Source organism: Pelophylax lessonae, assembly GCF_965119305.1.
Source record: "Pelophylax lessonae genome assembly, chromosome: 1".
Classification (NCBI taxonomy): domain Eukaryota; kingdom Metazoa; phylum Chordata; class Amphibia; order Anura; family Ranidae; genus Pelophylax; species Pelophylax lessonae.
Window position 1 is genome coordinate 276,655,233 of NC_138768.1, and position 17,760 is coordinate 276,672,992.

At 41.4% G+C, this 17,760-nt stretch overlaps 1 protein-coding gene across 8 annotated transcripts in view; it reads left to right on the forward strand.

Annotated features, from left to right (window-relative positions):
• The window catches only part of MSI1 (musashi RNA binding protein 1), a 54,979-nt gene that overhangs the window by 22,807 nt on the left and 14,412 nt on the right, over positions 1-17,760 (forward strand). For 2 of the 8 annotated variants that reach the window (XM_082244176.1, XM_082244177.1), the window contains exons 8-12: positions 6,320-6,402; positions 10,785-10,902; positions 15,960-16,019; positions 16,498-16,578; positions 16,855-16,911. In XM_082244176.1, the coding sequence (XP_082100302.1) occupies positions 6,320-6,402; positions 10,785-10,902; positions 15,960-16,019; positions 16,498-16,578; positions 16,855-16,911 (399 nt within the window). The remainder of the gene's footprint in view (positions 1-6,319; positions 6,403-10,784; positions 10,903-15,959; positions 16,020-16,497; positions 16,579-16,854; positions 16,912-17,760) is intronic. The other 6 variants (XM_082244180.1, XM_082244178.1, XM_082244181.1 and 3 more) reach the window with 3 other exon arrangements.

A 17,760-nucleotide genomic window follows, 5' to 3' on the forward strand; every position in this document is an offset into this window, starting at 1 on the left:
ACTGCTTCTTTTACATTTACTGTAGGTTTCCCTTGGTTTGTATGAACCCAGCTTATCCTATTCAGGCATGTTCCACACCCAGTTTTTTATTCAGTTGGGGTCAATAGGGAAGCCTCTGAAATGCAATGCAAACACAGTTCATACATTTCAGTTGCATATGCAAAGTTTTTACTACCTTTTCAAAAGTAATTGACAATGGCCTTAATAGTAAATACACAAGCTAAAGCTTATAAAACCATTAGCTCTTTAAATTCATGCTAATTGCTACCTATATACATTTCTTATGTTACCAAACTGCATGCGCTAAGGATGCTTTCTTCCTGTGTCTGTTTTCCCAATGCCAAAGGAGGTGAATTGTCACAGTTCAGGCTATATTAGGACTCAATAGGAATGCCATGTGTATGTTGAAGTGTAGGTTCCAGTAAACGCATGCTTAAAAAGTTAGAACTCAAGGAACCCCTATTTGTAAGCATTACCATAAAAAATACTGTTATAAAGCACATATGTGGATTACAAATGTACATGCTCAACTTGCTTCCTGGGCTCCGAATCAGATAGAACAACAAAGTAAGTAGAGAGCCCATGAATTGTGTCCTGTCTCTTCTCCAATCACAAAAATCAAAGAGCAAACACAAGGGTGGACCGGCCTAGTGCATTATCCTCTATAAAGGTTTTATTGGATAAAAGGTAAAAAAATACTCACAAACAGTCTTGGTAAAAGCATATCAAATGGATACAGTGCCAGGCTCTGAGGAAGAGGCGAAGTCTTGAAACGCGTAAGCCTAGCTTCAGAGGATGCTATACCTTGTGGTTCTGATGCGGATGGCACTGTATCCATTTGATATGCTTTTACCAAGACTCTGTTTGTGAGTATTGGATAAAAGGTATAAAAATACTCACAAACAGAGTCTTGGTAAAAGCATATCAAATGGATACAGTGCCAGGCTCTGAGGAAGAGGCGAAGTCTTGAAACGCGTAAGCCTAGTTTCAGAGGACGGTATACCTTGTGATTCTGATGCGGATGGCACTGTATCCATTTGATATGCTTTTACCAAGACTCTGTTTGTAAGTATTGGATAAAAGGTATAAAAATACTCACAGAGTCTTGGTAAAAGCATATGAAATGGATACAGTGCCAGGCTCTGAGGAAGAGGCGAAGTCTTGAAACGCGTAAGCCTAGCTTCAGAGGACGCTATACCTTGTGGTTCTGATGCGGATGGCACTGTATCCATTTGATATGCTTTTACCAAGACTCTGTTTGTGAGTATTGGATAAAAGGTATAAAAATACTCACAAACAGAGTCTTGGTAAAAGCATATCAAATGGATACAGTGCCAGGCTCTGAGGAAGAGGCGAAGTCTTGAAACGCGTAAGCCTAGTTTCAGAGGACGGTATACCTTGTGATTCTGATGCGGATGGCACTGTATCCATTTGATATGCTTTTACCAAGACTCTGTTTGTAAGTATTGGATAAAAGGTATAAAAATACTCACAGAGTCTTGGTAAAAGCATATGAAATGGATACAGTGCCAGGCTCTGAGGAAGAGGCGAAGTCTTGAAACGCGTAAGCCTAGCTTCAGAGGACGCTATACCTTGTGGTTCTGATGCGGATGGCACTGTATCCATTTGATATGCTTTTACCAAGACTCTGTTTGTGAGTATTGGATAAAAGGTATAAAAATACTCACAAACAGAGTCTTGGTAAAAGCATATCAAATGGATACAGTGCCAGGCTCTGAGGAAGAGGCGAAGTCTTGAAACGCGTAAGCCTAGTTTCAGAGGACAGTATACCTTGTGATTCTGATGCGGATGGCACTGTATCCATTTGATATGCTTTTACCAAGACTCTGTTTGTGAGTATTGGATAAAAGGTATAAAAATACTCACAAACAGAGTCTTGGTAAAAGCATATCAAATGGATACAGTGCCAGGCTCTGAGGAAGAGGCGAAGTCTTGAAACGCGTAAGCCTAGTTTCAGAGGACAGTATACCTTGTGATTCTGATGCGGATGGCACTGTATCCATTTGATATGCTTTTACCAAGACTCTGTTTGTGAGTATTGGATAAAAGGTATAAAAATACTCACAAACAGAGTCTTGGTAAAAGCATATCAAATGGATACAGTGCCAGGCTCTGAGGAAGAGGCGAAGTCTTGAAACGCGTAAGCCTAGCTTCAGAGGACGCTATACCTTGTGGTTCTGATGCGGATGGCACTGTATCCATTTGATATGCTTTTACCAAGACTCTGTTTGGGAGTATTGGATAAAAGGTATAAAAATACTCACAAACAGAGTCTTGGTAAAAGCATATCAAATGGATACAGTGCCAGGCTCTGAGGAAGAGGCGAAGTCTTGAAACGCGTAAGCCTAGCTTCAGAGGACGCTATACCTTGTGGTTCTGATGCGGATGGCACTGTATCCATTTGATATGCTTTTACCAAGACTCTGTTTGTGAGTATTGGATAAAAGGTATAAAAATACTCACAAACAGAGTCTTGGTAAAAGCATATCAAATGGATACAGTGCCAGGCTCTGAGGAAGAGGCGAAGCCTTGAAACACGTAAGCCTAGCTTCAGAGGACACTATACCTTGTGGTTCTGATGCGGATGGCACTGTATCCTTTTGATATGCTTTTACCAAGACTCTGTTTGTGAGTATTTTTATAACTTTTATCCAATAAAACCTTGATAGAGGATGATGCACTAGGCCGGTGCGCTCTTGTGTTTGTTCTTTGATTTTAGTGGTCTCAGACTACCCTGGTCTTGAAAAGGGGCTGCAAGGACAAAGTATCCAAGCAAAGCCAAGTAGAAAGTCTTTGGTAGCCGCATGAGTGTGGCTGGATATGGTTAGAAGATAACCTCTCAGAGCGCAGAAGACAGGTGTTTTGCACCAATTTGGTCTTCTCCAATCACAGCAGCATTATGCAGAGAGACCACTATAGTAGAGACGCAGGCTCCACATGGCATGAATTCCATGAATTATTTATAAGATGTACTGTAGGCACGGTGTAAAGTAAACACTTGTGTCCAGTAGATAGTGATATATGTTCTTGTTAAAAAATAGACACCATATATGAGCATATAGTATTGGCAGTTGATTAAAACCCAATGGTCCATCTCTATTGTTGGCCATAAATTGGCAGAGTTACTATCACATCACCCTATGATCATCAAAATCACTGAACCATCTGCTTGTTTGCACCCTGACTTAAACAATATTTTAAAATGGCAAATAAAGTTCTTTATAGCTATAGCTATAGGACATATCTATACTACTCCCAAGCTGCAGTATTGTAATCTGTATTCCTTGAATTATTTCAGCCTCTGACTCGGTTTCTAGTAGAGTATCGGATTAGTTGTTAATGGCCCTTTGTAAACTGGAATAAAGTTACATAGCATGTAATTGCATATGGCCAATGACAACTTTTCACTGACTTCATGACCGTGGGCTTTACTGTGCTGCAGTCTGGCTGTAAAAGGGTTTTCCTATAGTAAAGTCCATAGAAATTCACTATTTTTTTTAATAGAGGAGATTTAATATTGTGCAAAGAAAGACTAGAGATTTGAGAATAGCTTACAAGTAGGCACTGCACATAATGAACCAAAGAGGTTCAGGCAATGAATAAGGTGGCATAACAATGCTAAAAATGAATTCTGGCTTTATTCACCTACTGCAGGATGATTATATGGTCCCTCAGGTCCCTATGGAATCCCATTGGGAGGTAGTCCTGAGGTTGTACACCGTTACTAGCTTAGGTGGTTGCCATGGCAGGGCAGAGAGGGTAGCCCTAAGGGAAGGAGTTTTGTTTTCTGTTGGTCACTGAAAAGGGTAAGCAACAAGATAATCATTATTGGTAGTCTTGCTTTTTTGCCCAACTTACAACACGATTTTAGAAGGCCTAAATCAAATCGCATGGCAGAACAGTTGAAGGCAGTGCATTTTAAAGGAGGTCACAGTACATTGGCATTACCTACATCTGTTTTGGCAAATATTAATTACTTGCTGTATAATGGATAATTATTGGCAATACCTAGGCATGTATATTTCTTTAAAATATAATTCATCCTCAAGGGGTATGGAAAACCAGATTTCAGCCAGAGGTATTTGAGTAGATAGTCATTTAAAAAGAAATATGTACTATAAATATGGTTGAGCAAAAAGGATAATTTGCTTTGGTTAGATGGCTATGGCTCCCTTGGGACTCCAAGCCATGAATACCATTGTCTTGTCTATTTAGATCATTTAGAACAGCCTTTCTCAACCCCTCAATACATAGAAAGCCCTAAAATAACTTTTCAGACCCTGCCAATAACTGCTATATAGTGTGATGCCCACTGGTAACAATGCTTCTTACATTGATGGCCATTTGGAATTATCCCCCTGTGCCTTACAGGTAGCTAAAAAGACCAATGTTGTCAGCGGTTACTTATCTGAGAGGCAGAAGTTGCTCATTGCTCAAGAAACCCCGAGCAACCTTTAGAGCAGGGATCTCCAAACTATGGCCCTCCAGCTGTTGCAGAACTACACGTCCCATGAGGCATTGTAAAACTCTGACATTCACAGATACAACTCGGCATGATGGGAAATGTAGTTCCTAAACACCTGGAGGGCCACATAGTTTGGAGACCCCTGCTTTAGAGGAACCACAAAACCCTGGTTGAGAAAGGCTGCGTTAGTATAAATGCCTTTATTTCACATATTTTGGAACTTTTAGGATGACTTCAATAAGGTGACACATATTTCCAAACTGGTGTATATGATCATGTTATACATACAGTGAAAACAGAAAATGATTCCTTGATATGTATATTAAGAACTTGGCCTGTTTGCTTGGTACTTTTTCAGACAAGCATTGCTGTAGAGCAGTGATAGCGAACTTTGGCACCCTGGATGTTTTAGAACTACATTTCCCATGATCCTCATGCACTCTGCAGTGTAGTGGAGCATCATGGGAAATGTAGTTCCAAAACATCTGGGGTGCCAAGGTTCACCATCACTCCTGTAGAGTACAACTGCATCCCAATTGCCTTTAACAGTGACCTGCTGGCACAAGCCTGCTTCTGATGATGGAATATTCACTGCAAGTTAAAAATTTTAATGTGTTAGGTGATACAGGAATCTTAGAAAAAAAATGACACATCGCAGGTGTCAGGAACTATGCTTCTACTGTCCTTTTATTCACCGTGTTAGATGCTCTGTGAAATCTGGCCATGGTATTGTATGCAGAACTCATATTAGGGTATAAGAAATGGACTTTCTTATTTTAGCCCAGTTGCAGTGGTAAGGTAATAGCTTTAGTAGCTCATCAATGGCTGCCTCTTGCGTTGCTTGGAATTGCTTTTAAATGTTAAAGGGGTTGATTATAAGACCTTAAGGCCCTTTCTCACTGTTCACGTGGATGATACTGCCCCTCTGAAAAGCGATCTGTAGTGGCCAGGGGTGGTAAAAACAGATGGTTATCCACATTTGTTCTGGCCTCCTAAACTGTACATGAGGTTATACATATTATTTATGCATTATGTTTTACCCCCTCTGGCCACTATTGTGCAGTTTAGGTGGGTAGTCAGGGGAGCTGTAAAAATGCGGATAAATCTCTTATTTTTCCACCCACGACCTCTGTGTGAACAAGACCATAGAATACGTTTATGTATTAGCTCCTCGTGTACATTTTTATTAAAAATGTATTTACCTATCGTTCCTGACATTATCAAGGTTGATAATAAATAAAAGATGTAACTGTATAGCGCAATGCTCCTTGGTTACAAGGTATTGTCATAACTCTTGATAGCCAGACCTCGCTTACCCCAATTGGGCTCATTTGCTTTTGTATTTAAAGCGTTTGTTACCCCAACATTTCATATTCCTGATATGCGACTGCTGTACCATGTACTTGTATGAAAAAAGTATCCTGTTCTCTTTGTATTGCTTCCTTTGTGTGAAATCCCTGGTGTTCCTGCGTTCCTATTAAAAACTGACCACACTAAGCAGGAAAACACAGCGTGGTCAGTTCTAGCTGTGCTGGGAAGTGTGCTCTCCTCCAATGATCTGACTTGTCCTGACCTCCCCTGCACAGCCTGTCATTGGGAAGCTCAGTGTGCTGTTGATTCTCCTCCCACCAGCTCTTATGCAGCTGAGAACAGAGGCAATAAAAATAAAAAAGGGGAAAAAAAGGTATTTATAATGTTTTTTTATTTTTCTATGCAAAAACGGTTTACCTTTCATTTCTATTTTAAACGGAATAACTTGTTTTACAAGGTGATAGTTTACAATCACTTTAAATTAGTATGGCTAAGTGCCGCTTTTCATTTATATAATTACAGGGTTTGGCTTTGTTACCTTCGAAGGAGAAGATATTGTGGAAAAAGTCTGTGAAATCCACTTCCATGAGATCAACAATAAGATGGTAAGCAAAATAAATCAGAATGTATGAAAACGTAGAAGTTTATTAAAAAAAAAAAAAAAAATTTGTGTGACAAGTATTCTTCCTATCTGGACAAATTTTCTCTGAATTTTCTCTAATGCTATGACTTCGTATGATCGTCAGCTCCATCTAGTGGCCAGAATTCAGTATAATTCTTTGAAATACCGCAATCACAAAATATGCCACATTTTGGTCACTAGGTGGAGACGATGATCATAGGACATTATAGAATTTGAGAAAATACAGGGAAAATTTGTGCAACCTTGACAGTTATTTGTGACATTTGTCCATTAGACTGGACTTAATAGATTGAGCTGGAGAACCACCTCTGTAATAGACTATGCATGAGGGTAGAAATAGCATTTGGATAAGGTTTTCTAAGCAATCAACTGCCACCAAAAACATAAATAGGTCATTAGCCAGGGTTGTCTGCTGGGGTCAGGAGGCATGATCACATATACAAGTTGGGCAATGTAGCTTACGGAATTGTCAAAACAAAAAGGTTATTAAAGAGCAACTATGCATGCTCCAAACGACTCTGACAGTTACATGGATTTGTCAGAGGTTTGCCATTTCATTAAATGTATGTAAAGGCAAAACTTGTTTGGTAGAGTGGGGAAGGCTAAGGCTGCATTCACATGTCAGTGTATGGATCGTGGGCAGAATCGCCGCGATTCCCGCCCGCGATCCGGAGATCATTGCAAATCGCGGGACGCCTGTGCGTTGCCCGTGATTTGCAATAGCACCCCAAACACTGAGCGATGTTGCTGCGATTTCCGCCTGCCGAATCGCGGTAACATCGCGCAAAAAAAATCGCGGGACGCAATACGCTCCAAAGAAGCTCTTGTACTTTTTTGGGCGTAATGCGTCCCGCGATTTTTTTTTGCGCAATGTTACCGCGATTCGGCAGACGGAAATCGCGGCAACATCGCTCAGCGTTTGGGGTGCCATTGCAAATCACGGGCAACGCACAGGCGTCACGCGATTTGCAATGATTGCCGGATCGCGGGCGGATTCGCGCCGCGATCCATACGCTGACATGTGAATGCAGCCTTAGATCTTAGATTTGTTTTAATGTTTGTGACCAACTGGGTTGGTTTATCTCTTTATTTGTCCTAGTAGCCATTGTCACTGACATAGAAAGCAAAGGGAAATCCTACATTTTAGTGTTGTTATGAAAGCAAGAGGCTAAAATAATTTCATAAGGATTTTTAAACTTTTTTATACAATCCAAAAACAAAATATGGCTTTACACTTCTGTCACCATACTAATAATTTTAGCAAAAATCTATCCATAGGATTTTTACATGAACTGTAAAAGGTCCCCATCCAAAAGGCCTGAGATTGCTGCTGGGCGCCACCATCTTGGATCTGATGTCTGCAGCCCCAGCAGACTCAGAACTGTCACTTAAGTGGCACGCTTTAGTATTTAACTCCTCCCCCAGCTGCTATATATTCCTATGTGGGAAGTAAAAACTGCAAGTCAGTATTTAAATACTTTAGAAAATACTTTTCTTGGATGCACCATGTTATGTATTGATGGCGGGAACTATGGAACCATGCAGCTGACCTTAATATTGGTTGTACTTGTTGTGTTTGTTGGTAAAAATTCAATGAACTTTATTTCTGATTTAAAAAAAAAATACTTGATTTTTCTGTGTTTTTTTGCCCTGAAAAGAAAATAAAGGCAGCCCCCTTTTTTTTGGAAGGTTATAAACCTTGTGAGGTTTATTTTTGCCATCCGTGTCCTGTTGGGGAAATTTACCTTCACACCCTGTCTCATAGCCAACCAGGAAGTGAGGGAATCCCTGGTTGTCACCAGGGTCACCAGTACTAGTGTCCCCGTTGGAAGATATCTTCACTATTTCTGTTCTGGGGACAACCCAAAATTTGGAATTTTCTTTTACTTTCACTTTCCATGATAACAGTAAATGGGATAAAAAGAGAAGGTGTCCTATTGGGGAGATTTCCCTTCACACCCTGTCTCATAGCCAAACAGGAAGTGAGGGAATCCCTGGTTGTCACCAGGGTCACCGGTATTAGTGTCCCCGTTGGAAGATATCTCCACTATTTCTGTTCTAGGGACAACCCAAAATGTGGGATTTTCTTCACTTTCACTTTCCACGATAACAGTAAACAAGATAAAAAGAGAAGGTGTCCTATTGGGGAGATTTCCTTTCACAGCCTGTCTCATAGCCAACCAGGAAGTGAGGGAATCCCTGGTTGTCACCAGGGTCACCGGTATTAGTGTCCCCGTTGGAAGATATCTCCACTATTTCTGTTCTAGGGACAACCCAAAATGTGGGATTTTCTTCACTTTCACTTTCCACGATAACAGTAAACAAGATAAAAAGAGAAGGTGTCCTATTGGGGAGATTTCCTTTCACAGCCTGTCTCATAGCCAACCAGGAAGTGAGGGAATCCCTGGTTGTCACCAGGGTTCTTAGTACTAGTGTCTTCGTTGGAAGATATCTTCACTATTTCTGTTCTGGGGACAACCCAAAAATGGGATTTTTCTTTTACTTTCTCTTTCTACAATACTAGTAAAACAGGATAAATAGAGAGGGTGGATTTCCCTAATAGGGGCACGGACAGCAACAAAAACCTCACAGGTGTTCTAATACCTCTCTACTCTATCAAAAACGAAAAAAAAAAGAAAAAAGTTTTGCCTTTATTTATACTGATGATTTAAGTAAGTGACAAGGTCCCTTTAAGACAGGACTTTTTTTTTCTCTTCTAGTATTTTTGCGAATTTTGTGTAATTCATTTATACCACACTTATTTCTGTACATATTTACATGCTATTCCAAGGGCCACCACTGTAAATTAGTAAGGCCCCATTCACATTTGCCAATGCAGCAGTTCATAATTACATGCAGGAGACCCAGGGTTGGTTCCTGGCGATTAGCCATTAGGTGGAAGCAATTGGAGGCTGACAGCTCCCGCAGCTAATTGCAACTACTCGCATGTAATCGCTCGTCAAGCGACTACCTGCGAAGGATCACTACATAAGTGATTACATTGAGTGTCTGCGATTCGCTGCAGGAGTTGTCATTTGTTTTGAGGGGGTCTAAAGCCCCTTCCACACATACAGACTTTGTCACGTTTTTTCCAAGAAAGAAGGATGAAGTTTGCATTAGTTTTTTATCAGTTTCTCATCATTTTTTTACATTCACTACCAATGCAAAAACGGATTAAGGGCTCTTTCACACGGTCCGCATTCCGTTGCGAATTGTTCTCTGCTCAGCGGGGATCGATCCGCCGATCCCTGCTGAGCCGGCGGGTGACAGCTCTGTCTCCGCTCTGTGTGCGGAGAGGGAAGTGTCAGAGCCCCGCTGCTCTCTATGGGGAATCGGATGAGAGCGGACCGCCTGTCCGCTCTCATCCGATCCCATCCGATCCCCAGGACGGATGGAAAATAGGGTTTCCATCCGTCCTGATTTCATGGACAGGATCGGATGCGGATGGCAGCGGATGTCAGCGGACATGTCACCGCTGACATCCGCTGCTCCATAGGGCTGAATGGGGCATCCGATCAGATCCGCCTGTCAGTTTTTTAGGCGGATCTGAACGGATCGCCCGTGTGAAAGAGCCCTAAAAAACAAACCGTTTGTCAGTTTACATCCTTTTTTTAGTCCGTTCTATTTTTTAACGGAACAGAAATAGGGCTTTGTTCCATTTCATAAAAAGCAGGTGTATACTGATGTAAATGGATGGTCATCTGTTTACATCTGTTCTTCCATAGAGATGCATAGATGTAATGTCCAATTTTCATCCGTCAACGGATGGATGAAAAATGGACAAACGGTCCGCATGTGTGAAAGGGGCCCTAAGGTATTAAAGAAGTATCAAAGTCATTTTTTTAATATAAATACATAGATTGCTTAATCTTAGCACATGTTCCTTATACTCGTGGGAGTTGCTGTTCTACATTTAATTATCTGAGGTCCTGTCTCTCATTAGCTTTGTGACCGCACCATAGAAATTCCACCATAGTAATGACTAATCGACCTTTATGATGCTTAACCCGTGTGAAGTTGCAATAACTTATTTTGTAGTGGGCGGTACAGGTTTTAACGGGTGACACCACATAGAGCTTTTAGGTGGAATCATGTATGTAATGTGTGAATATCACAAACTTTTCAACATTTATACAGTTTGGTGCAGAACCTATACAATTTACTGAGGAAAGTGCAAGATACTAAGCCTAGAAGTGTCCAAACTGGTACTATATCTTGGCTGACTGGTGAATTAGGGGCATAGATGTGTGTTTATTAACACATTGCAGTCACCCTTTTCTAAGTGCTATCCTTCAAATATGTGACTGATATGTTTTTATTATATGGTATGTTTTCCTTCTTTAGGTTGAATGTAAGAAGGCACAACCCAAGGAGGTGATGTCTCCAACAGGCTCTGTACGGGGACGCTCCAGAGTGATGCCATATGGAATGGATGCTTTCATGCTTGGCATCGGCATGCTAGGTGATTGTGAAAGGAGGTTGGAGTAGTAGTCTCTTCATTGTAAAACAGGAGTCAGGATTCCACCTGCTGGTCACAGCTGAATATTACACCAAATAGATTTTCTGAAGGGGATCCATAAGCTGACCATACACTGTTAGGACTCTTTCACACTTGCAGTGGAGTGCAGTGCCCTCTAGAAGCAATCCGTGTTTGAATCGCTTTTCAGAAGGTATTTGAGAGGTGGTGAGGAGGTGATATATCACCTCCTTACTACCTGGTTTAACCCTTTAACATTGCACTACCGCACTGCAATCATGTGCAATGCACGCAGTTGCAGTGAGACCCTATTAGACTCAATGGACAAGTATGAAATGTGATCACGCTTGTAATCTCTGCACCCCAAGTTAAAAATACCGTAGTCATGAATCAAAGGATCATGGCCACGAAATGTGTACAGCTTGTCCAGCTGTATTGTGACAATTTGGGAGGGTGGCTTGGGGAGGGAAGCCTGGTAAAACTGCAGCTCAGCCACCTTTCTGAAAGAGACGTTAAAATTCAGAGGAATTGGATGACATTTTAGTACGTGGCCCTGCTAGCTTGACAAAAGTATATTTCTTAATCAACTTTTATCAAAGGTGTCAGGCCAAAAATGTTTAGCTGATCAGTGCAAGCACTGTTCAGGTAATCTGACAGCCTGCTTTGCGGCTGTCAGAATACAATAGCCTGGTTAGGGAGATATATCCATGCCGTTAGCATGGATAGGAAATCTATTATTGTATGGCCAATTATAGCCTTTTACATGTTTTGTCTTTTAGATAAAAAAATTTAAATATACTAAATATGTACACAAGGGAAGTCATATATTCCTATTATATATACAGTCCTTGTTTCTTTCTTAGTTATAAACATTAACCTTTTATCGATGGCAGACTGAATAAAAACAATAGTCTGTCTATAATGAATGAAGACGCTACAGGCTATATTATATAAAATTTGTATAAAAAAGAAGGAAGTACCTACATCCCAAATATGTGCAAAACAAACAATAGGGAAACAGGGGCAAAAAAGGAGGAAGGGATTTTCATGGTACAGTACCTGGACAGATAATCAGACCTGATAGTATAAATAAAAATATCTAAATTTTATTACATACAAAAAAATAAACATTTGACAGAAAAGAAGAAAATTGATCATCAAATACATCAAGAATAAATGAGAAATATTAAAAAACCGACATATATCATATGCAACCCGGAGGGGAGGTATTCCTCTGTATATTCCTACAGGCGTGGACAATTGAAACAAATTATTCCCGGAGATCCCCGACATGTTTCATGTGTAACCCCTTCCTCAGGGAAATAGGGAAAAGGACTAAGAGTGAAAAAGAAAAATATACAATATCAAATAAGTAGAATATGTATAGAAATACACTTTCATTAGCTAATCTATACATATTCTACTTATTTGATATTGTAGATTTTTCTTTTTCACTCTTAGTCCTTTTCCCTATTCCCCTGAGGAAGCGGTTACCCACGAAACATGTCAAGGATGTCCGGGAATAATTTGTTTCAATTGTGCACACCTGGAGGAATCCACAGAGGAATACCTCCCCTCCGGGTTGCACGATATATGTCGGTTTTTAAAAATTTCTCATTTAGTCTTGATGTATTTGATGATCAATTTTCTTCTTTTCTGTCAAATGTTTATTTTTTTGTACGTAATAAAATTTAGATATGTTTACATATATTATCAGGTCTGATTATCTGTCTGGGTACTGTACCATGAAAATCCCTTCCTCCTTTTTTGCCCCTGTTTCTCTATTGTTACTGCCCTAGAGCAGGGATCCTCAAACTACGGCCCTCCAGCTGTTGCAGAACTACGCATCCCATGAGGCATTGTAAAACTCTGACATTCACAGACATAACTAGGCATGATGGGAATTGTAGTTCCTGAACAGCTGGAGAGCCATTGTTTGAAGACCCCTGCCCTAGGGTGTGTATGCTCCCAAGGGTAGCTCATTCTTGGTTTGCAGGTATAACGAATAAAGGGACAAATCCAAAGGTATTCTAGGGATGCCTTCTTTCATATCATATTGGGGTTGATTTACGAAAGACAAATAGACTGTGCACTCTGCAAGTGCAGTTCCTCCAGAGCTTAATAAAGGAGGTAAATCTTCACTTTGAAAAGAGTACCCAATCACATGCAAGGAAAATAAAAAAAAGTGTCTGTCTATGTTGCTAACTGATCTTATCTCAGTAGTGAGGCTGACCACATTCCTAGATAGATCTTTTATAGAGGGAGAGTTTACAAATCTGTACATGAAATTGCATTACAGAAAAACTAACTGTGGTTATATTTACTGGCTCCACTATATAAATTCTGAATGATGAAATGGTTTGTATATGAAGCCTTTTTAACATATGAGTCTGCCAAGTGCATGCATATTAGGATTTCATTTAAAGCCATCAATATTTAATGAAGTGGAATTACCGCCCTGCTAGAAACTATTTTGTGTCAAAGCCATCAACATAATTAATTTTTTTTTTAAGTGTTGCTAGCATCATTTAATGTATACAGTAAAATGATGGCTTTCAGGATGCTATTCTCTCCTATAGCATTACTGATATTAGTGTAGTGATTTGTAGTACTCAATACAGGGCTGCTTCTGCTGTCTACCTGGCATCCAGATCTGAGGTATAAGGACATGGCTGATTAGGGCTGTACACCTCCCAGACCGGTGGAATTGTGCCATGGGTACTGTCAGGGGTTCCTGTACAGCCCCATTTATGGCACTTTTCCACTGCAAGTACCGGCTCGGCTCCACTCAGCCCTGCTGGCTCTGTTTGGTTTTCCACTGCATGGTACGGTGTTGGAACGGTTCGGTACAGTTTGCTTTTCCACTAAAGAAAAGTGGGTGGGATAACAATGATTCTCTGGCCAATCCGTGGCTAGTTGTGACAAACAGTCATGGCTGCATGCAAAGGATTGTGGGATATGGTACCGGTACGGCCCTCTTGGAACCACAACTGAGGTGGTACTGTTTAAGTGAGCCGTACCGTTCGGTTCCATGTAGTGGAAAAGCGCCACCGTACCGTACCGTACCGAACCGTTCCAACACCGTACCATGCGGTACCATGCAGTGGAAAAGCACAAAAGCGAGCCAAACCGTTTGGTTCAATGGCGTGGAAAAGCGCCATTAGAACGCTTGTACAAATCAGTGGCAGGCTGACATTGTCTGCAAAAAAATGACCCTCATTTAGGGAGAGATGTGCACCCCCGGATGGGAACTGTGTGTGTATAAAGACGCACAACTGTCCCTAACTGCAGCTAATCACTCCATGTGCGATAACATGCGATTAAGTGTGCACAGCCACAGTCAATGTCAGTCTGTCATTGATTTGTAAAGGCTTCTTGTCCTTGGCTGCTTGGGCATATCTGCCGCAGAAATACCCTGATCTGGTGGTGTACAACCCTAATCAGCTTTGTGCAAGGACCCTAAAGCAGACACACACAGTGCAATCTAAATCTACAATCTCCTTTAGATGTATTATTACCCATGTAGTAGAATGAGCTGCCCGAGTGAATGAGTTGGTTCTTTAGGTAAGCCATTTAACTCCGTGTTTGTTAGGCAATCTAAAGAAGCTTTTACAATGTACTTTTCAATTAGAATGTAACGTGTGTGGCCTTTTCAAACTGAAACTCCTTACAATTAAAGGCACAAATGAATGTAGCGCTGTAATCAGTAATACATCATTATACATTTTTTTCAATGCAAGTAATGCATTCTTGTTAGTTGGAATTTTATTTTTTAAACTGATCTGTAGGGGGGCCTTTGGTGATATATCAGGGGTCTAAATAGACGTAATAGTCTCACCTTTGAAACAGAGAAAGGGACTGAAGAAAGAGATTCATCTGTCCCTTTCTAAGCGGCCTAAGCTGCACTGGACAGTGAATGAATGGGAAGTGCTCTGTGCTGAGGGACTTCCTGTAAATTCACAAACTGAAGCATAGTAAACAGCTTTCTCTGATTCAGTGATGAATGGACACAGGGGAGATTGGTACATATTACTCACTGTGTTCGTTCAGAGAGGAAGGGGCTGCTTGCTTAGAGTTTGGTTAGTAAAGTAGTAGTAGTAGTAAACAGCTTACTCTGATTCAGTAATGAATGGACACAGGGGCGATTGGTACCTATTATTCACTGTGTTCATTCAGAGAAGAAGGGGCTGCTTGCTTAGAGTTTGGTTAGTAAATTAGTAGTAGTAGTAAACAGCTTACTCTGATTCAGTGATGAATGGACACAGGGGTGATTGGTACCTATTATTCACTGTGTTCATTCAGAGAGGAAGGGGCTGCTTGCTTAGAGTTTGGTTAGTAAAGTAGTAGTAGTAGTAGTAAACGGCTTACTCTGATTCAGTGATGAATGGACACAGGGGCGATTGGTACCTATTATTCCCTGTGTTCATTCAAAGAGGAAGGGGCTGCTTGCTTAGAGTTTGGCTTTAAAGTGATTGTAGTGGAAAAAAATAACAAACATAGTATACTTACCAGCTCTGAGCAGTGGTTTTGAACAGAGCAGCCCCAGACCTACTCTTCTCAGGTCCCCCGCCGGTGCTCTGGGCCCTCCCTCTTGTCGAGTGCCCCCATAGTAAGTTGCTTGCTGTGGGGGACTTGTGCGTGCTCACTCCCGAGCTATAAGACACAGAGAGTGTGGCTCAGCCCTGTCTCACTGGCTGTGATTCACAGCAGCAGGAGCCAATGGCCAAACAGGAGGGAGAGCCTTGGGTCTTTTGCACATCCCTGGATCAAGATCGGCTTAGGTGAGTATGGGGGGGGGGGGGGGGAAGCTCCACACTGAAACTTTTTTGCCTTCATGCATAGAATGCATGAAAGTAAAAAACCTTCAGCCTTTACAACCCCTCTAAGCTTAAAGTGTTACTTAACCCACAACAGTAATATTGGTCTGTATATGCAGTAAAGCATGCTTGTTATACTCACTGTGGAACCTAAGGGGTAATCCTCTGCATTGTGTAAAAAGGCTATTTGATCCTATCTTCTCTGATCCTCCCCTTCTTCCACAGTCCCCAATCCATCTGCTGATAGAACAGAGCCTTGGAGGCACTCTGCACATGCTCAGTTTGGTGTGTATTGCTAGAGAGTTTTTTTTTTATTTTTTATTTGGGAGGGTGCATGTGATCAGCACAGGGCCAATCAGCACTGTCCAGACAATAAGTCAGGGGTCCTGCAGCCTCAAAGGACAGCTAGAGGAGAATAAAAACTCCTTCTACAGGCTTTAACCAGACACTGATAGAAGTCACAAGACTGTTATATATTGCTGGTGAGAAAAGTTATTTAGCAGTTTATATTTCCTAAAATATTTGCATTTCCATGTTCTGTGTACTGTGGGAGACCAGATATAGTGATTGCAGGGTCCTGGGTTTAGTAACACTTTAAGTGTCCTGGGCATCTGTAGATTGGGGAATATTTGAATCCAGCTTAACCTGAAGTTGTAGAAAATAACTGACTCAAGGAAAAGTGTTTGCATTATTGTAGTAAAAATCAAGATCTGGTACACTTTTTCCCTTTTTAATTCTTGTTTTCTTTGGTTTATTTTCTCAGGATATCCTGGTTTCCAAGCAGCTACATATGCCAGTCGCAGCTACACAGGGATAGCGCCTGGTTATACCTACCAGTTCCCAGGTAATTCAGTAATACAGTATTATATAGCAGTGGTTGGATATGTATGATGTGCATGCTCTTTCTTCCCTTGGTGGGGGTTGTTGTCAACATAGTGGCAGATTAGCCTAAAAACTTGTCTGCTCTTCTCAGTCTCTGTCCATTCATGGGATGGTTTTGTAAGCAATACTATATATTTATTTGGATTTTAGTGGCAGTGGGTGGTTATAAACAGGTATTCCATACTCACTGCCAGTCACATCTGTAGCCACTCCTAAGCTGTTTCACATTTCGTTTTAGAATTTCGTGTAGAGAGAACCCCACTCCCGGGCACCCCCGTTCTCCCAGAACTCACAGGTCAGTCCCATTCATTTACTAAAGCTCACAGCTGAGGAGAACAAGATGAGCAGGGTAGGAGCTGGTGGCAGCGATGCTCTGCTGGTGGCAGCGATGCTCTGCTGGTAATGTGGAGGGACTGCATCTGCCACATCACTGCTGGCCTCTCAATTCTCTACTTGTGTCATGGAACTTTGAAGTACCACAAGGCAAAGGAGTGATTTATGGTTTACTGATTGAGAATATGTAAGCTTGTACATAAACATGATTTCCCCATCTCTGCTGTAGGAATTTTCCTGGTATTTTGTGGTTCAGCAAAACATTTGTAATGCAACATATTTTTATACTGTTAAACGTAATGCTACCTGTTAGGTTTGAGGTGAACCCTGTAAATGTGACATTGCCGTGCCCCTCTTATGCCACGCCATTCACTTAAAGGTCCCAGAATCTTTTATATTTCTTTGATAATGGCATATGTTAGACATTATCTGAAAACCCCATATTGTCCATAGCCATAAGCAGACAACTGGATTTTAGAATAAGGCCCCTTTCACACACTCCGTCCGTTTTTCTCAGCGGGGGATTGAGCCGCCGATCCCCCGCTGAGCAGCAGGAGGACAGCTGTGTCTCCGTGCTGTGTGCAGAGACACAGCTGACAGTTCCCCATGCATCTCTATGGGGGAAATCGGATGTCAACGGACCGCCAGTCCGTTCTCACCCGATCCGCTGGACGGATGGAAAATAGAATTTCCATCCGTCCAGATTTGACGGATCGGATCGGGTCGGATGTCAGCGGACATGTCTCCGCTGACATCCGATGCCCCATAGGAATGCATGGGGGGACTGTTCAGATCCGCCAAAAAAAAGGAC